The 19,305-nt window shown below is 63.6% G+C and overlaps 2 protein-coding genes, 1 long non-coding RNA gene and 1 other non-coding gene across 5 annotated transcripts in view; 1 reads left to right on the top strand and 3 right to left on the bottom strand.

Annotated features, from left to right (window-relative positions):
- Positions 1-1,318: 1,318 nt before the first annotated feature.
- Positions 1,319-12,159, bottom strand: MYO1G (myosin IG). Its single transcript, XM_054818751.1, has 22 exons — positions 12,006-12,159; positions 11,181-11,389; positions 11,001-11,094; positions 10,443-10,608; positions 10,300-10,353; positions 9,133-9,228; positions 8,920-9,036; positions 8,024-8,230; positions 7,807-7,952; positions 7,230-7,344; positions 6,416-6,586; positions 6,274-6,344; positions 5,066-5,140; positions 4,833-4,965; positions 4,344-4,510; positions 4,070-4,277; positions 3,400-3,623; positions 3,133-3,277; positions 2,921-3,025; positions 2,714-2,827; positions 2,315-2,469; positions 1,319-2,235 (listed from the first exon to the last, which is right to left on the bottom strand). Exons 1-22 carry the CDS (start codon positions 12,098-12,100, stop codon positions 2,079-2,081), a joined length of 3,024 nt encoding a protein of 1,007 aa, XP_054674726.1. The 5' UTR covers positions 12,101-12,159; the 3' UTR covers positions 1,319-2,078.
- Positions 12,160-12,607: 448 nt separating this feature from the next.
- Positions 12,608-14,230, bottom strand: LOC129202373 (uncharacterized). The gene is made up of 4 exons (XR_008575693.1): positions 14,091-14,230; positions 13,458-13,509; positions 12,996-13,078; positions 12,608-12,748 (listed from the first exon to the last, which is right to left on the bottom strand). It is a non-coding gene; the product is annotated as an uncharacterized LOC129202373 (long non-coding RNA).
- On the bottom strand, positions 13,631-13,764 carry LOC129203818 (small nucleolar RNA SNORA9). Its single transcript, XR_008576171.1, has one exon. It is a non-coding gene; the product is annotated as a small nucleolar RNA SNORA9 (small nucleolar RNA).
- Positions 14,219-19,305, top strand: part of CCM2 (CCM2 scaffold protein) — a 39,159-nt gene continuing 34,072 nt past the window's right edge. The window contains exon 1 of one of the 2 annotated variants that reach the window (XM_054815030.1): positions 14,219-14,490. In XM_054815030.1, the coding sequence (XP_054671005.1) occupies positions 14,350-14,490 (141 nt within the window). In that variant the 5' untranslated portion in view covers positions 14,219-14,349. Of the gene's footprint in view, positions 14,491-14,748; positions 15,007-19,305 lie in introns of those variants that run through there. The other variant, XM_054815031.1, reaches the window with a different exon arrangement.

The raw sequence follows: 19,305 nt of genomic DNA, 5'->3' as shown, positions 1-19,305 counted from the left end.
CTATCCCCAGGCAGGCCCGGCCCGGTGCAGGCCCGAGGCGCTGCTGGGCCCGGCAACCCCCGGCCCCGGGGCACCGGTAGCCCCGCTGGGCCCTGCCGGTAGTCCCCGTGGGTAGCCCCCGTGGGGCCCTGCCCGCAGTGTCCCCGCAGGCCTCGGCCCCACAGCTCTGGCCCGGCCTGGGCCTGAGCCGGGGGCTGCCCTGGGGCTGGGCCCGGAGGGGGGCAGAGGGCGGCCGGGGGCCCTTTGGGTCGGGGAGGGACCCCCTCCCTGGTCCTGCCCGCCTCTGCTCCTGCCCCCAGGCGCGGCCCCTGATTAATTCGGTGGCACACAATAAAACACCTCCCGTTTAGTCGTGTGTGGTGAGCGCGAGCGGGGAGCCGGGCGAGGAACTACGGCCCCTTCTAATGGCAAAGGCTTCCAGGTCCTCGTAGGAATTGGCCAAAAATTTGCCAATCGAGAGATTAATTGAATAAATCGAAAGGTGAATTCTTCTGGAGCTGCATCGTAGTGAGGGCTCGGATACTTTTAAGGCATCCTCCTTTGAATTGGTGCAGTTAATTAGCCCTTTTCCCTCAGCCCTGTGGTTTCCCCCCAAAATCATGCCATGTATTTAAATTCCAGGTTCCAGCCCCATACCCCATCAGTGGAGCCCAGCGACGCCCCATCCTCCCGCACGAGACCACCACCAGGTCTGTTCTAATAACATGGTTATTATCAGGATAATAGCAGCAGTTTCCTCATTAATTACTTGATGAGTTCTGGCACAGGACAAGCTCTTTGGCTCGTTAGCGGCTTCCCGTGTACCAAACGCTTCCCAAACACCAGCGGGACAGGAGCCACCTTCTCCCACCTGTGAAAAATCCCCCCCCGCCTTCCCGTCCCTCCTCGTCCGATTTGGGACACTGGGTGTTGGGGACATCGGGGCACGGAGACACTGCGTGTCAGGGACACTGGGATCTGGGACACAGGGACACCAGGACAGAGAGTGTCAGGGATGACCCAGGACACAGGAGCACCAGGACATGGGGACATCGGGACCCAGTGACACTGGGACACTGTGTGTCAGGGACACGAGGACATTGGGACACCAGGTGTCTGGGACATCGGAACCTGATACACAGGGTGAGAGGGACATCAGGACACGGGGACATGAGGATGCTGAGTGTCAGGGACTTTGGGACCCAGGGCATAGGGACATCGGGGACGTTGGGACTGAGGACATGGGAGCATCGGGACCCAGGGAAGATGGTGAGGGAGTGTAGTGACAGGACAAGGGGGAATGGGTTGAAGCTGAAGGAGGGTCGATTCAGATCAGGTGTTAGAAAGAAATTCTTTACTCTTAGAGTGCTGAGGCCCTGGCCCAGGGTGCCCAGAGAAGCTGTGGCTGCCCCTGGCTCCCTGGCAGGGTTCAAGGCCAGGTTGGATGGGGCTTTGGGCAAGCTGGGCTGGTGGAGGGTGTCCCTGCCCATGGCAGGGGTGGCACTGGGTGGGCTGGGAGGTCCCTGCCCACCCAAACCAGTCTGGAGTTCTGTGATCTATCCATCTCACCCATCCAATAGATCCCAGCCCATCCAGAGATTCCATCCCATCCATCCATTCATCCCATCCCACCCCACTGTTCCCATCCCACCCTGTCCATCTCACCAGATCCCATCCCACCCCATAGATCCCAGCGCACCCCATCCTAGAGATCCCACCCCATCCACACATCCCACCCCAACTGATCCCATCGATCCCACCCCACCTCCACCCCACTGCAGCCGACCTGGGTGCCCCCCCCGCCCCAGCTAGCAGAGACCCAAGCCGTGGGGCAGAGTGTGTGGGGGACTCCAGCCCCGCACTGGGGCTGCTGGGGGACCTGACGGTCCCAGCTGTGCCGGGGGGGCTGTGAGGGTCCCATCCAGGTCTTTATTCCCAGCGCGCGCAGAGGCTTTGGCATCATCCTGGGGGGGGCGGGGGGACGCGTGGGCGGGGGTCACGGGGCTGCTGCGGGGTCCTGAGCAGGGGCCGGTGGGGCAGGGTGGGGGCAGGCAGGATGCGGCCGGGGGGGCGTCAGAGCAGCTGTGCCCCCCCCCCCCTCATCTCCCAGGCCAGTAAAGCACGAAACCATCGCGGTTCTTGCCAAAATCAGGGGTGGCCACGTCCGGTCGAGTCTCCACTGTCACCAGCCGCCGGCGCCCGCGTAGGCTCAGCTGGATGCAGTCGGAGACACGGACCTGCAGCTCCCGCTTGGTCCTACAACATCTTGGCATCAACGGGGCGGGCTCAGGGGGTGCCATGAACCCCCCCCCAACCCCTGAGCTCCCCAACTCACGCTCGGCAGTGCTCCAGGAGGACGCCCACCAGCTCGCCCACCCGGTTGTCCCCCGCCGGCTGCATCTTGTGCAGACACACGGCCAGGTCCTCCTGGCTCCGGGTGTGGAAGACCACCAGCTGCGCCTGGCAGCTCGTCACACTCAGCCCTGTCACCTGCAGGGACCTCTGGGTGTCACCGCCGCGGCCACAGGTGGCTCAGGGCCGCGGCACCATGGCCTGCGTGCTGGGGACTTCACCGTGCCAACACCAACAGCCCCGGTGCGTGGCCACGGGGACCAGAGAGGGGTCTCCAGCCTCTGGGTGGGAGCAGGAGAGCCAGGACAGGGTGTAGGGTGTGGCTTTGTCGTGTTCCCCCCTGCCATACTCTGGGGACACTGGTGGGGTTGGGGACACTCACGGTGCTGAGGGGCAGCTCCCGCATCACCCGGTACTGCTGCCGGGGGTCCAGCTTGTAGAGGTGCTGGTCCGTCACGAGGATGGCGCGGTCCCGGCTCTTGCCGAAGCGGTTGATCTGAGGGACAGGGTGAGGTGAGGGGACACGCCGGGGTGGGGACACACACACAGACGTGGTGGCCGGGCAGGACAACCCCCTGCTCTTCCTCACCTTGCGGATGTGGCAGGAGAAGAGGACGGAGCCGAAATGCACCTTGTCCTTGAGGATCTGGAGGCGGCGGGCGAAAGGCAGCGCCAGCCCCGGGTTCTCGCTGGGCTGTGGGGAGCCGTGGCGTGGGGCGGGGGTGGCACCCCAGGTGTGGGGCAGGGGGGACACCCCACGGTGCGCCACGGGGCACCCCCAAACCCGCCACCAGCCCTTACCGAGGAGAGGTAATCCCGCGCCCAGGAGCGCTGGCAGCCCCACTCCTTCCGCAGCCCCGCCAGCACCTCCATGGCGGCCACCTTGGCCTGGATCTGCCCCATGTCCGACGGGGGGATGTTCTTGATGATCTGCCGCGCTCGCCACCTGCGGCGGGGGGAGACGACACACACGGCGTGGTCACGTCCCCCCCTCCTGCGTCCCCGTCCCACATCCCCATCGCACGTCCCCGTCCCGACGCAGGAGCGGTGCGGGATCCAGGACGGTACCTGCGGAAGAGACGCTGGCTGGCGTCCTGGAAGCGCGCCAGCACCGCCGGCGGCTCCGGCCAAACCACGCTCTTGCCGAAATCGGGAAGGGTACGGACAGCCTGGAAGCGCTGCAGCAGCTCCCGCAGGTACATCTTCACCTTGTGCCGTTTGTAGTAAGCCATGATGGTGTAGGCGGCGCGTAGGTAACGGCAGCGCCGGCGTGCCAAGGCGCCGCGCCAGGCCTGCCGAACGCCAGCGGTCAGGGCGGGCGCTGCCCCATAGATCCCCCCCACCCCAGGAACGTGGCTGTGGCACCGGGGGGGCGCCCGGCACCGCACCCTGGCACCGCGGCTTGAGGAGGCCCCCAAAATGCTGCTCCCCCCTGCAAGAACTCCCCGGTGCAGCCCATGCCCTGCCCCGTGCTCTGCCCTGTTCCTGCCCCACGGCCTGCCCCACATGGGGTCCCACATGGCGCCCTGTTCTCTGCCCCACACCCTGTCCCACACCATGCTCCATGCCCTGCCCCACACCCTGCCCCACACCGTGCCCAGCCCCGGGCACAGGGCAGCCTGCTGCCCCCCCCCGAGCCCACCAGTGCTGGCAGGGCACCCGGGCACCGGGGTGTCCCCCCAACCCCGTGTCACCCCATGGAGCTGAGACCCAGACAGCTCGTGCCGCACGTGCCCACCTTCTGCAGCAGCAGGACGATGATGGGGATGAGCTGCGCCCGCTCCTGCTCGAGGCAGAAGAGGGTGCGGGGCGTGCGGATGAAGACCTTGGTGTGGCCGTAAGCCACATCCTCCTGGAAGCCGTGCTGCTCCAGGAGGGCTTGTGTGGCCTCCCGGTCAGTGGCCATCAGGTGGTTGGGCCACGTGTACTCACAGGTCATCTTGTACCTGGGGGGCAGAGCGAGGTGAGGGGGCGCGGGGGGGACCAGAAGTCCCGGGGGGCGCGGGCCGTACCGCAGGAGGAAGCGGTCGTAGGGCTGGCGGTAGGCGAAGCCAGCGCGGCGCACCCGGACGTTCTCCAGCAGCCCCAGGTAGGAGACCTGGTGCCGGCAGCGCTCCTCATCGAAGAGCGTCGGCGACTTCTGGTCGTTGGGTTTGATGCAGCGCACGTAGTAGGGCTCCTGCGGGGACACGGGGGGATGGCACCGTGGTGGCACTGAGCCCATGGGTGTCCTGGGCTGGGGGGCTCTGGGGGGGTCTGGGCATGCAGGGTGGGAGTGTACTGGGCATGGGTGGCATGGGGACAGGAGGGCTCGGTGGCCCGGGGACATGCCAGGCTGGCTCGAGGCCATGCCCGTGTGGCTTGAGGCCATGCCCAGCTGCCATGGGGACATACCAAGGTGGGTTGGGGACCTGTGCAGCTGCCATGGGGACATGTCAAGTTGGTGCAGGGACATGCCAGGCTGGCACAAGGGACGTGCCCGGCTGTCCCCGGTCCCCTACCTTGGAGGCGAGGTTCTCCACCAGGGCCACGATGGAGTTCTTGAAGAGCGTGCCGGTGGTCAGCGGGCGCTTGGTGACCTCGGTGATGCTCTGCTCGCCGTCAGGCCACATGGCTTGCAGCACGGGGTCCGCGCTGGGGACAGCGTCAGTGTGGGTCTGGCAGCACCGGGTACCCCGCTCCCGTCCCATGGCTATGCCACCAGCCCCCCAGCTGTGTCCCCTGTGTCCCCAACCTGTTGTAGAAGAGACGTTTGAAGTCCTGGAAGAGCGTGTCCTTGTTCTTGTCCAGGAAACCCTCCACCGAGTACCTGAGGGAGGGGGACACCACGTTGTGGGGCTCCTCCAGCCACCCTAGGGTGTTGGGTGGGGGGGAGCTGCACCCTGCAGGACCCTGGTGTCCAGACAGCCCTTCCTGCTCCATGCAGAGGTGACATGTGGCCTTGGGGGTGTCTCTGGGGGCACCCATGGAGACCAGAGGACTGTGGGGTTCAGTGCTGATGGACACAGAGTCCCCAGGGTATGCCATGGCATGTCCCACACAGCCCGTCCTGCTGCACGTGGCCTCTGGGGACATCCCAGACCCCACGACCTCAGTGGTCCCCCAGATGGTCTCCCATGGTCCTCAACGGCTCCATGCAATCCCCCACGGTTCCTCAAAGCCCCATGGCCAACCAAGGCTACCCACTGTGCCCCAAGGCCCCATGGCCCTCACGCCCTCCCAAGGTTCCTCATGGCCCCAAGGCCACCCACGGTCCCCCATGGCCCCCCACAACTCCACAGCCACTCGTGATGTCCATAGTCCCCAGTGGCCACCCACAGCTGACCCCCGGCCAGTCCCCCATGGTTCCCCACAGCCCGATGGTCCCCCATAACCCCAAATCACCTCCCACAGTCCCTCAAGACCCCCCACCGTCCCATGCCCTCCCATGCCCCCCCATGGTTCTCCAAGGCCCCACGGTTGACCACAGACCCCCAAGAGCCCCTATATAGCCCTGCAGTCCCAAGTGGCCCCCCATGACCCCCCACGGTCCCTCACGGCCCCTCACAGTTCTCCGTGGCCCCACTGGAAACCCATTGCCACCCATGGATGTTCATGGTCCTTGATGGCCACCCACACCACCATGGCCCCAACTGATGCCCCGCCAGTCCCCCAAGGTTCCCCATGATCCCCACAGCCTGATGGGCCCCCATGACCCCAAACCACCTCCCATAGTCCCTCAAGACCCCCCTCCATGCTCCCACATGGTCCCCCATGGATCTCCAAGGCCCCACGGTCAACCCTGGAGCCCCAAGAGCCCCTACAGCCCCATGGTCCCAAGTGGCCCCCCATGGCCCCCCTGCTCTCCCAAAGTCCTCCATGGTGCCCCACAGCCCCATGGCCACCCCGATGACACCCACAGCCCACCGTGGGCCCCCCACGCCCTCCCAACGCCCCCCTCACGTGACATCTCCAGCGTAGTGCTTGATGCGAAAATCCCGGTTGAACTCCATGGTCTTGTCTGTGGGGCAGAGCTGGGGAGCAGGGGGGTGTCAACCCCCAGCCCGTGGACCCCTCTGCTCCCCCCGAACCCTCCCAGAAGCACCTTGCGACTGGTGTAGTGGGGGTGGCGGCCGAGGCGGGTGTCCATGGAGGCGAGGAAGAGGGGGTCGGTGACGGTCCCCACGGCCAGGCAGGCCTCGTCCAGCAGCGCCAGGATGCCGCGGTGGGGCTGCTCCACCAGCTCCACGATGGGCTCGTTGCTGAAGTACTCGATCTGAGGGGGATGCGGGGGGGTGGGCACTCTGAATTGCCCCCCCGATTTGCCCGCACACACCCCAAATCTTGCCCTGCCAGGTGACGGCAGCCATCTCCCCATCATGCTTTGCCAGGCGATGCCCCCCTGTCCCCCCCCCCAGGTCCCCCCAAGCTGCTCACCCTCTGCCAGGCGATGTCCCCACTTCCCCCCTCCTTGTCCCCCTGCGCCCTTTGTGCTCTGACAGACGACACCCCCCATGTCCGTCCGTCCCCGAGCCCCTCATGCTCTGCCAGGTGATGCCACCCACGTCCCCCTGTCCCCCCGAGCCCCCCATGCTCTGCCAGGTGATGCCACCCACGTCCCCCTGTCCCCCCGAGCCCCCCATGCTCTGCCAGGTGATGCCACCCACGTCCCCCTGTCCCCCCGAGCCCCTCATGCTCTGCCAGGTGATGCCACCCACGTCCCCCTGTCCCCCCGAGCCCCTCATGCTCTGCCAGGTGATGCCACCCACGTCCCCCTGTCCCCCCGAGCCCCCCATGCTCTGCCAGGTGATGCCACCCACGTCCCCCTGTCCCCCCGAGCCCCTCATGCTCTGCCGGGTGATGCCACCCACGTCCCCCCCCATCACACCCGCGTCCCCCCGTGTCCCCCGTCCCCTCACGCTCTGCCAGGCGATGCCCTCCCGCTGGTACTCGGCCTGCTCCTGCCGCAGGATCAGCTCGATGAAGAGCTGCTGCAGCTTCTCGTTGCAGTAGTTGATGCAGAACTGCTCGAAGCTGCGGGCAGGGGGTCAGGACACGTCCCCTGCACCCCCCCGAGCCACACGGCCCTGCTGGGACCTCCTGCTCCTGTCCCTCCACGTGTCCCTTGGGCGTCCTCCCCCTGCTACGTGCCCATCACAAGCCCCAACCCCTCCGTGGGTCCTTCCCAGTCCTGTCCCTCCTTGTGTCCCTCATGGTCTTGACCCTCCATGTCCCCCCGCAAGCCCTGTCCCCTCCACATGTCCCTCCTGGCCCTGTCACATCCACGTGTCCCTCATGGTCCCATCCCTCCCAGGTCCTGTCCCCTCCACGTGTCCCTCCTGGGCCCCTGTTCACCCCATGCATCCCCCCAACCCCTGTCCCCTCCAGGTGTCCCCCCAAGATGTCCCCCTGTCCCCTCCACACATCCTTCCCGTCCCCAATCCCCCCTCCACGTCCCATGTCTCCATGTGTCCCCCCCACCCCACCCCAGGTCACCTGTTGGTGTCAAAGATCTCGAAGCCGTAGATGTCGAGGACGCCGATGACGGTGCTCTTACCGTGCAGACGGGCATCGTAGCTGCGGGCAGCGATGCCGGCGTTGATGCGCCCCACGATCCAGCAGAAAAGCCGCTCGTAGATGGCCTGGGGACACCAGGGTGGTGGGCACCCAAGGGTGCTGGGGGGGTACCCGTCACCTCACATCCCCTCCCTACCTTGGCGCAGGCGTCCCGGGCGTAGGCGGCCTCCTTGGGGCTGTGGCCCTTCTCGATCAGCTCCCCGCCGCCGGCTGCCACGGTGCGGGTCAGGAGCGCCTGGCGCAGGCTGCCGGGCGCCGTGGCCGTCAGCTCGGCCAGCGCCGAGAGCTGCGCTGCGTCCTCCACCGCCGCCGTCTCGTCCTCCGCCACGAACGTGACGTTGCCCTGGGGCGACCCCACCACGCCATGTTGGTGGATGAACGTGGGGGGACACCCAGGAGCCCCCGGAAAGGGGCTGGGGTGTCCCAGCACTGGCTCCTCCCGCACCATGGGCCAGGCTGGGCCATACAGGGCTGTACTGGTTTGTATTGGGCTGTGCTGGGCTGTACTGGTTTGCACTGGGCTGAGCTGGGCTGTACTGGGCCATACTGGGCCATACCGGTTTAAATTGGGCTGAGCTGCTTTGCATTGGGCTATACTGGTTTGCATCAGCCTGTGCTGGTTATGCTGGTTTGTGTTGGTCTGTACTGGTTTGCATTGGGGTGTGCTGGTTTATGCTGGTTTGCACTGGGCTGTACTGCACTGCATAGCGCTGCACTGGTTTCTGCGGGGCTGTACTGGTTTGAACTGGTCTTTACTTGTTTGCACTGGCCTGTACTGGGTAGCGTGGGTCCGTGCTTCTTTGCATGGGGCCACACTGGTTTGCCCAGGACCATACTGGTCTGCCTGGGGCTGTACTGGTGCACAGGGGCCATACTGGTCTGCCTGGGGCTGTACTGGTGTGTGGGAGAGCCATACTGGTCCGCCCAGGATCGTACCAGTGTGTGGGGGCTGTACTGGTGCATTGGGCGGGGTGTACTGGTTTGAACTGGTCTGTACTGGGTAGCATGGGGCTGTACTGGTGGGGGTCTCACCAGGAGCAGGATGGCGGCCAGGATCCGGCGCACGGAGCCCATCTCCTCCGGGGAGAAGCCGATCACGGCCATCGCCTCCTCCACCGCCTGGTAGCCGGCCGCGTCGTCCCCGCAGGCCTGGGGCGGGGTGAGGGGGGGGGTGAGGCGCCGGGACCCCCCTGCCTGCCCCTGCCCACCCCCTGCCCACCCCCTGCCCGCCCCTGCCCCACTCACGCTGCCCTGGGCGCCCTCCTGGGTGTAGCGGTAGGCGCAGGGGTCCCGGCAGAGGTGCAGCGAGGCCAGCAGTGCCGCCGGGGCTCCCAGCAGCAGCTGTGGGCGGGGGGCAAGGGGGGTGTCAGCACCCCGGGGCGGTGCCCCCCCCAGCCCGTGCCATTCTGCGTCCCCCTGCCCTGTCACATCCCGTCCTGTCCCCGTCCCGTCCAGCCTGACCCGTCCTCTCATCCTGTCCCATTCATCGCTGTCCCTTTCAGCCCAACTGTCCCATCCATCCCATAACCCAACCCATCCATCCCATAACCCAGCCCATCCATCCCATCCATCCCATAACCCAACCCATCCATCCCATCCATCCCATAACCCATCCCATCGCTCCCATCCATCCCATAACCCAGCCCATCCATCCCATCGCTCCCATCCATCCCATAACCCAACCCATCCATCCCATCGCTCCCATCCATCCCATAACCCAGCCCATCCATCCCATCCGTCCCATCGCTCCCATCCGTCCCATCGCTCCCATCCGTCCCATCGCTCCCCTCCCAACCTTTTTACCCCATCCTGTCCCCATCCTATCAAACTCACCCATCCCATCCTGTAGATCCCACCCACCCCATCTCATCCATCCCATCCCAACCTTCTCATCCCGTAGATCCCGTCTGTCCCATCCCACCCCATCCCATTCCCATCTCATCCTGTAGATCCCATCCATCCCATCCATCTTGTCCGCATCCCATCCATCCCATCTGCCCCATCCTGTCCCCATCCCATCAAACCCTTCCATCCCACCCCATCGATCCAATCCATCCCACCCCAACCTACTCATCCCATCCATATCTCATTCCATAGATCCCATCTATCCCATCCTTCTCATCCCATCCCATAAATCCCATCCATCCCATCCCAACCATCCCATCCCCATCTTATCCTGTAGATCCCATCCATCCTATCCATCCTGTCCCATCCCATCCCACCCCATCCATCCTGTCCCCATCCCACCCATCCCATCGATTCCACCCATCCCATCCATCCTGTCCCCACCCCACCCATCTCATCCCATCCATCCTGTCCCCATCCCACCTATCCCCATCCCACCCATCCTGTCCCCATCCCACCCATCCCATCTCATCCCATCCATCCTGTCCCCACCCCATCCCCGCTCGCCTGGTAGAAGGCGTGGAAGTTCCTCTCCCCCGACTGCTGCTGGAGGACTCGGGACTGGAAGAGGGAGCAGGGGGTGGGTGCTGGGTGATGCCCACGTGGGACCAGCACCCACCGGCCGTGCCCACCCGCGGCACCCCCCGCACCTTCTCCAGGAGGTAGTTGTGGATGTGGCCACCAGTGGGGTCGCCCTTGAAGTCGAAGTTGATGTCCATGTACTTGCCGAAGCGGCTGGAGTTGTCGTTGCGGTTGGTTTTGGCGTTGCCGAAGGCCTCCAGGACGCAGTTGGACTTCAGCAGCACGTTCTTCACCCTGCGCAGCATGGCACGGCACCGCAGCACAGCACCGCAGGGCTGCAGCCTCACTCATGCACACAGGATGCGGCCCCCCCGGCCCCCCTGCACCCGTATGGCCATGGGGGCCTCCCAGCCTCCCCCAGCCCTGTGGGCATGGGGCACCCCAGGACCCCTCCAGCCCCCCCCCACCATCCCCATGGGCATGGGGCACCCCGGGTCACCCCACACCATCCCCATGGGGCACCCCAGGACTCCCCTCAGGTCACCCCACACCATCCCTGTGGGCACGGTGCACCCCAGGACCCCCCAAAACCACCCCACAGGCACAGGGCACCTCCGATCTCCCAGATCCACGGGGTCCCTGCCCAGCACCCGTCCCTCCCACCGGCGCCGTGGGGCCAGACCCACCTCTCCACCTCGGCGCGCTGGGTGGGGTTGGTGATGGCGGCAATGTACTGCATGATGTACTTGCTGGCCTCCGTCTTGCCCGCCCCGCTCTCGCCTGGCAGGGAAGGCGGGAGGTGGGCGAGAGGGCCCACCCAAGGGTGCCCCCCAACCCACGGGCGCCACTCTGCCGCAACCGCCTACCCGAGATGACGATGCAGGTATCTTTGGCGCGGCGCTTCATGGCTTTGTAAGCGGCGTCAGCCAGGGCGAAGAGGTGGGGCGGGCGCTCATAGAGCTCGCGGCCGCGGTAGCGCTCCACCGCCGTCGGGCCGTACAGCTCCAGCGCCCGGTAGGGGTTCACGGCCACCACCACCTCCCCGATGTAGGTGTAGATGCGGCCCTGCGAGAACCTGCGCACAGGGGCGGCCGTGGGGCTGGGGGGGTGTCCCGTGGGGTAGGGTGCCTCTCTCTGGGGCGAAGCACCACCCCATGGGGCTTCGGTGCCTCCCGAAAACCGCGCTACGGGGCAGAGGCAGCCACCCTGCAGGCACCGTGGGGCTGGGCGGCGCCGTGGGGCAGCGGGAGAGCAGCTCTTTCCTGTCGGCAGTACCTGCAGGCGCGGGAGCAGGCAGGAAATGCGGGGGGCCCCACGGGTGGGACACGCGGGTGTGCGTTGTCCCTCCCCACACACACACACGCACGCCAGCCCCCCAACCCACTCCCGAGGGGATGTTCCTCAGTTTCCCCCCCGCGGGCAGCAGGGCGCTGCCCGGATGCTTCCTGCGGAGCTGGGGCTTGGTACTGGGCGCTTCCGCATCCCCGGTGGGACTCGGGGTTCCCGGTGTCCCCCATCACCGTGACGCTAGGGCCCACGTCCCAGCTGCCGTGCAAGCAATGCCGTGGGATCGCGTGGTGCATTATCTGCGCCGGGAAACACCGGCGCCTGGCTGAGCCCCGGGGGTACCGGGACGACGCCTTGGGGTGCCCCTGGCCTCACCCACCCGCCCCCCCGGCATCTCCCCATACCGCAGGCGCAGGTTCTCCAGGAACTGCTCCATGGTCACCTCGTCCAGCAGGACGAAGTCGGCTTTGCCGAATTCCGGACCCTCCAGCTCCGCCATGCCGCACCCGCCGGGTACCCACTTCCCCCCCTCAGCCGCGCTGGCTTCCTGCACCACCAACGATCGCCGAGGTAGCGGCGCAGGCGCGGACGGGGAGGACCCAGTGTCATCGTCACCTCCCCTGGGGTGACAGTCGGATGGCTGTGGGGCTGGGGAGAGCCAAACATGTGGGGTGGGGACTTGGCCCTGACCTTGACCATCACCGTGGCGGCACCCAGCCTCACGGTGAAGGGTGGGGGGCGTCCCCACACCCCGCAGGGAGGAGACGACGTGTGGGGCAGATGCCGCAGGGCTGCGTCACCTCAAGCCACTGCGCCCATCCCTCGGTTGCGGTTATGGGGTGCCACTTCCCTCCGGTGCCGTTTCGGTACCCGGTTGCATCCAGTGGGAACAACAGGATGCTGCGGTGATAGTCACTGGGGGCCGCCGAGCCCCACGGGAACATCATGGTGTCCCCGTCACCGTGTGTCCCTTTCCCCTATTACCACACCATGCCAAAAACCCAGCAAGAAATCAGTTATTTATTAAAACGCCGGTTATCGTTATCATCCCAGTATCCCCAGTTAAACCCCGGTATAACTCGAAGCTCTGGGAAGAACAAGCCAAGGTGAGGATTGTCGGAGAGGGGACCCCTACGTCGGTATCCAGCTGGAAAAAAAAGGGGGGGGAGTCATTAAGACAACGAGCTTTACGGTGCTAACGAGGTGGGGAACTGTGCTGTGTGGTGAGGGGTTGCCGGCGGAGTCCTCCAGTGTTCCCCGGGGACTCTGCTGGCAACCCCTCGCCATGGTGTCACCAGAATATAAATTTTAGGGCTCTGCTCATGGTTATTGTGGCAAACCAGCACTCACCAGTATTCCCAGTAAAGCCCAGGAACCAACAAAAAAATCCTTACCGCGCAAGTGAGCAGCACGGCAAGCTTTTCCGGGAGGCTGCCATCCATTTTTCCTGAAAATGGGTGATCTACCAGATTTTCACCTAAAATCGTAAGGGAGAAGAAAAGATTTAGAGTCACGGCGAGGTAAAGCTGAGGGTTAAGATTTAATCTGCCGATGCCGGTGTTGGGTGTGGTAGGTGTTACCGTGAGAGCGTACAACCAGAGCGAGGGGTGACAAGGGAAGAGCCGGAGAGCGGAGCCTCGTGGCTCACGGCGTCACCGCAACGAGCCCTACATTGGCAGGGAAACAAACCAACGTGGGCACGGTCCCACGCCACAGCTCTCCGGTAGGATTTCAGCCCTGGCAGACTCCTGTTTGGTGGCTGAGGAGGTTTGGTAGAGCTAATTACAGACAATTTAAGCTAATTGCAATGCCAGGATGGGACACACATCCCTCCGGGACAGGCCTGTTGAACCCACCTCCTCATTCCTGGGGATTTCTTACGTCCCTCCGGATCGTCAGAGCAGGAATCTGCAACCGGAGAGGGAAAGAACGGCATAAGTGGCACCAGAGGAGGCAGCACAGCCGGCTGGGCTCTGCCCGAGGGCTGCGGGGCTCCCCCCGGGTCCCCCTCAGCGCCCCTTGGGCTTGGGGGTGTCCGGGATGTCTATAACCTCCCCCTGGGGAGGGCAGGGAGAGGCCTCAAACCGTCCCGGGGTTGCTCTGGCAAGCACTGTAGGAATGGCGGGGGCCACACCAGGCCCCCCCACGCTGGAAGGCTTGCTGAATTTGGCGGGGGGGGGTGTGTGGAAACACAGGGGGAACCGGGCACGGCCGGGCCACAGAGGACACGCAGCCCCCCCCGGCTCGGTGAGCCCCAATTCCCTCAGGGACACGCAGCCCCCCCCAGCCCAGTAAGCCCCGCTCCCCCCCGGGGACACGCAGGCCCCCCCGGCCCGGGAGACACACAGCCCTCTCCCCCCGCCCGGTGAGCCCCCTCTCCGGCTCTCGGAGGTGCGCTGACCCCCGGCACCCCCCGGGGAAGGCCCCGGGCGGCCCCCGGCGGCCCACAGAGGACTACCTTTCCCAGCATGCACCGCACCCCACAGTACCTCAGCGCGGCGGTGGCGGGGCCCAATGGAGCAGAAGGATCTCGCCCCGAGCCGCCCCCGCTCCTTTCCCGGTCCGTGGGAGCGGCCCCGGCCGCGGATGGCAGCGGATTCCGGCGGATGAAGCCGGGCCGGGCCGCGCCGCCTTCCCCTCACTGCCGCCACCATTGCTGAGGGAAGGGCCGCGCCGGCGCGTGACGCCACGCGGGACACCGCAGGGCAGCGCCACCTGGCGGGAGGGGGCGCCGGAGGGATCAGCCGCATGCGCGGGAGCGCCGCTGCCGTCCAGGCCCGGGCCCTGCGCCCAGGCCGGGCTCCCCGCCGCCTCGGGACCAGGCCGGGAACAGCACCGCCCCGCCACCGCCCCGGCCAAAGAGCTCGGCCGCCCCTCACGGTCCCGCAGGTCGCTGGGGTGGGCGGGGCCACGCTGAGGGACGAGGCCACCGAGAGGGTGGGGGCCAGTGAGCGGGGGGCGGAGCCGGCCCACAGAGTGGGCGTGGCCAAGTGGGTGGGCGTGGTCTCTCAGTAGCGGACACTGGCTAACATGGGTGGGCGGGGCGATGGGGCTGGCGCATGCGCGCTGCGGCTCGCCTCCGCGCGCGGCCGGGGAGGACTGACGTCAGTCCTCCTGGCGGAGGGCGGGGCGCGGTGCACGCCGGGAAGCCGCCGCCCAAGATGGCGGCAGGATTGAAAAGTTGTTGGTGGTGCTGAGGCGGCTCCGGGCGGGCCGAGACCGGGAGCGGGAGCAGGAGCCGGAGCCGGGCGGGGCATGGCCGCCGCCGGGCAGTGAGGCTGGGCTCCTGGGCCCCGCCGCGCACCGAGGCCGGGCGAGCACGGCCGCTGCGGGGATGCCCCAGGGGGGGCCGGGGCCGCCGCTGCCGGAGACATGGAGGAGGAGGGGGGCAAGAAAGGCAAGAAGGTGAGAGCGGGCCGCGCCTGGGCCGTCCCTGGCGGTCTCTCGCCGCTGTGGGGCCGCGCTGGGGGCGGAGGGTCGCTAGCGGGCCCCGCTGTACCCTTGGACAGGGTCCCCCCCCACACCCCCGGGGCTGCCCCATCCCGGGGGCCGTGGCTGGCCGGGCGCTCAGCGGCCTGTGGTCAGCCTTGTCCTGAAGCCCTCCCAGGGGTGCCTGAAGCCTTTCTTGGTTTCTCAGGCCTCGCCTCCTCCCTGTGGTGGCTTCAGGCTTGGCCATGTCTGAGCTGAGAGTCTCCTCATCGGCGTGGCTGCTCTGAGGGCTGGGGCCTGGCTTCCCCTGCTATAAACCTCCTTCTCGGAGTACTTAAAACTTGAACTTGCCATGGCCTCGCTGCCTTCTAGGCACTGCCGTGGTACGGGTCTGCTCCCACGGCTCTGCCGATGTCCTGGTCAGGGGCTGGTTTAACTTTCTGCTTCTCTGCCCAGGCTGCAAATGAGACAGCTGCTTAACGACACGGCTCAAAACACACTCCGTAACAGTGGTGGATTGTCTTGTCTACTGATTGTAGTGCTAAACTAGGAATGCTATACGCATATGCATCTGACTTACATTTTTATATATGTTGAGTCAACTATGGACAGGACTGCTGTGCTGTGAGCACCTCAAGGCCCAGTGAGCTTCATCTGTGTTGTCTGCAAAGAGGCTGCTCTAATTTCTCTTGTTTAAACCTATTTTTGCATCACGTGGGGGAGGTGAAGCTGGAGCTGCGGCTGGGATGCTTGCTGAGAGCAGCGCTCCCCGAGCGGGTGGGGGGGTGGCTCCTTCTCTGCAGAAGAAACCCTTCCCTTGGTTTGATGACATAAGTGGGGGGGAAACAAGCTATTTTTAGTCGTTTTCATTGGGGGTATCTGCAATAACCGTGATCTCAGAAGGTGGCAGCAGAGTCTCCTGCTGAAACTCTGGTTTGAAGTGATCAGAATCTGTACAGAATGAGAAATATTAAATTCCTTTTTTCTTCTGGAGTTACCGGACAGGCTTCCCACACCCGGAAAATAAAACCACCGATGTCCCCTTGTGATGTCCGGTGACCTGTGTGTGGTGTGACAGGATCAGCAGCACAGGTGGGAAGAGAAATTAGTTGTCTGGATGCGTCACGCTCCTGCTTTCAGGAAGAAACAACTCCAGCCGCTCGCTCCTGGGGCTGCGGATAATTGTAGAGTAACTTTAGATGGAAGGAACTGCCCGTTCTTTGCGGTAGGCAGTGACTGCAGGGCTGGAAGCCGTGCTCAACTAAAATACATAGACAAGATGTGATACGTTATAGAAGTGGAATTAGCTCTTGTTTCTGCTGCAAAATGTTTTTCTGCTCTTTGGGGAAAATCTGGCAGGGTGTTTTTTGCCTTGGAAAATGGGACTTTCCAGAAATGCTCTTTACTTCTGGCCAGACAGAGCGCTGTCGTACTGGCCAGCATAATCTGGGACCTTTGTGCCACTGTCCGGGCGCTTTTAGTGTGAGAAGGAGCAGCCAGCTGCTGTGGCTGTGGCTCCTCGGGGCGGTTGGGGGTGGCAGGGACCTCGGGAGATGGCCCAGTCCAGCCTTCTGCTGGGTTTTAAGTTTCTCCAAGGGTGTGAAGGCTTTGCCATCTATCCAGGCAACTTGTTCTGTGTTCACCCTTGAACTAAGGAAACTTCTTGGCTGTTTTTTTTATTTGAGTGGGATTCGCTGTATTCTGGTGTGTGCCCCTTCCCTTGTGTCCTGTCATCGGGAAAAGTCTGGATTCTTCTTTCCTCCCCGACCAGGTCCTTGTACATGTTGATGTGATTCCCCGACCTCCTCCAGGCTGGACAATCCCACTTCTCCTCATGCGATAGATACCCCGATCCCTAAATCCTCCTCGCAGCCCTTTCCCTGCTCCCACATGTTCCAGTCTCTCATGTACTGGTGACCCCAGACCTGGCCACTCCAGGTTTTCCCTCCACTTCCCTGCTGTGTTGCTGATAATCCCGAGGGACAAGGCGCTCCCCAAGACCCGCAGGAGTGGAGCAGATGCCTGTGGCTCTTTTTGGCTGTCAAACCTGGTTAATTTGGCTATGGAGATAGGCGTATTCATCCGCTGTACCGCAGTGGTTCCCAGCTGCAAGGAACAACTCTTCTTCCCATTTTTTTTTACGCACTGTGGATTGTTCCAGAAGGCAGGTGCCTGGCCCTCAGCCAGCGGCATTATGGGCTGAAACGAGGCAATTGAGTTTATTTAGCACTTCTCCGAAAGGGACATTAAGGTAGGCTTGGTTAGGACTAGGGAGAAAACCCCAGCCCTGCTTTGGGGCTAACTCTAGCTTTAGACAAAGCCTGTACTTGGTAAACTGGAGCCCTGGAAGTCCTGCCAGGTGCTTGTGTTCCCCGGCTTTCGCTTCTGGTTGCTCACGCCTTTGAGGTTATCCCAGCTGGAATACGACGGTGCAGGATGGAGGCCTGTGCCTTGAGGCTGCGCGGCTTCCTCGGCGCTTGCCGGTGCCGTGAGCTGGGCTGTGGGAACCGGCCCGGAGCTGGAGAGTTGTTGGTCTTGTGCCTGGGAGCCTCGGGCGAGGATGGATGTTCCTGGTGTGCTCCTTCCTGGAAAGAGAAGGGGTGGAGGGAGGATGGAGCCGGATTTCTTGGCTGCCCTGGTTGTTGTTTGCCTGTAGAGAGGGTTTTTCCTGCTGGTGTCTGTCGAAGAAGCTCTTACAACATCTCAAATCTGTAGGATGGCTGCCGCGCTGCTGCAGGTGATCCGGTGCAAAGTACTTGCGTGGTTTTCCCGAAGGAATTATCTGTGGGTGGCATCAGATGTTAGCATAAAATTCCTGACTTTTCCAGCTTGGATATGCCCTAGATCTCCGATGTTGGCTCGATTTGCCTCTTCCCAGGGGTGAATTGAGCTGCTTCTGCATGAAGTCTGAGGCCTCTTATAGCAGCTGCTTCAGCAGTTGCCAGATCTTCCTCGTAAAGCTGATCTCGATCTGTGGTGCTAAATTCTTTGTGGTTTTAAATGCCAGTTAATACTGGGGATAGTGGCCAGTCCAGCAATTCCTTCTTCCGCAGACCGTTGGGAAATGTCTGCCAAAACTTGAGCTTGTAACTCCAAAGCATGCTTCGCTCCGCGCCAGAGGACTTGGGCAGCAGGGTTGTGTTCCGCACTGGTGTGTGCAGAGGGGAAAGGAAAGCTGAGAAGCTTCTGGGGGAAGCAAGTGGTTATTAAATAGCTGAAATCGAGCTGGTTCTTCCTGAAGCTGGGTGTAGGGTGAGTGCCCAGCCTTAATGTAAAAAAATATTGAGGGGCTGAGCTTGAAGTCACAGCTTTGCGGGAGTTTGTTTGCAGAAGTCACTTGAGCTTCCGTTGCTATCCCGAATATCCAGCTAGTTCATGCCAGAATTAACCGCTGGGCTTTGAGAAGCCCCTCGCCTGTGTTCCTGTCTGATGCTCTGCTGCTGCAGGAATGGTTCTTCCATGACTTCACTGATTTAGGCCACTCGAGCGAAGGCAGTATCTGTATTTTTAGCTTGCTGGGAGGTTTTTAGGCTAATGAAAGCACACGTCTACTAAGACCCTACGCTGCGTGTGGAACCTAGGTCTGTACTTTTCCCCACGGCTTGCTTTAGCTGTAGAGCGTTCCTGTAGGCTGCCTGTCACCCGTTGGTCTCGTCTGTTCTGAGACTCAGTGTGGCAGCCCTGGCCTGATCCCCCAGTAGATTTGTCGGGCGAGCTGTGACTCCTTGTGATAAAGCTCCAACTAACGCTGTCTGGCGCAGTGTCTGGTCACTTCACACCTTGCTCCAAAGCCGTGCTGCGGAAGGTTCCACCAAGGGTGTGATGAGGTGTATTTAGCTCCTTTCTCTGATCTCCGTACCTGTGCAGGAGTCTGAGCTGTGACCTGAAAACCTTTTTCCAGAGTCGGCAGTCCCGGGAGGTGTGGCGAGTGCTGCTGCCTTCTCTGCTCCTGCTCCTTGGGCTCACGCCGCTGCTCGTGAGCAGACACGACTCGTGGTGGAAATGCAGCAGAAGCTGCCTGAGCATCTGCCGTGCTTGTGAACAAATGGGGCTGGGGCACTGCCCTGATGGTGGGGAACTGCTGGAGGGGGAGGAAATCAGAGGGCTGGCCTTCAGTTGCTGGGAGGGCTTGGCTGGGGTAAGGCTGGCTGCCCTGGTTCCTTGCCGTGGCGTGGATGGGTGGTGCGGTTTGGTGTGCCGGCACTGCCGTCTGGGCATTGGCATGCTGCGAACTGCTGTCTCTTCCAGTGTGGCACTGGTATGAGGGGCACTGCT

The sequence above is a fragment of the Grus americana genome, chromosome 2, assembly GCF_028858705.1.
Source record: "Grus americana isolate bGruAme1 chromosome 2, bGruAme1.mat, whole genome shotgun sequence".
NCBI classification, from domain to species: domain Eukaryota; kingdom Metazoa; phylum Chordata; class Aves; order Gruiformes; family Gruidae; genus Grus; species Grus americana.
This window is presented reverse-complemented; position numbering and strand designations above follow the sequence as displayed.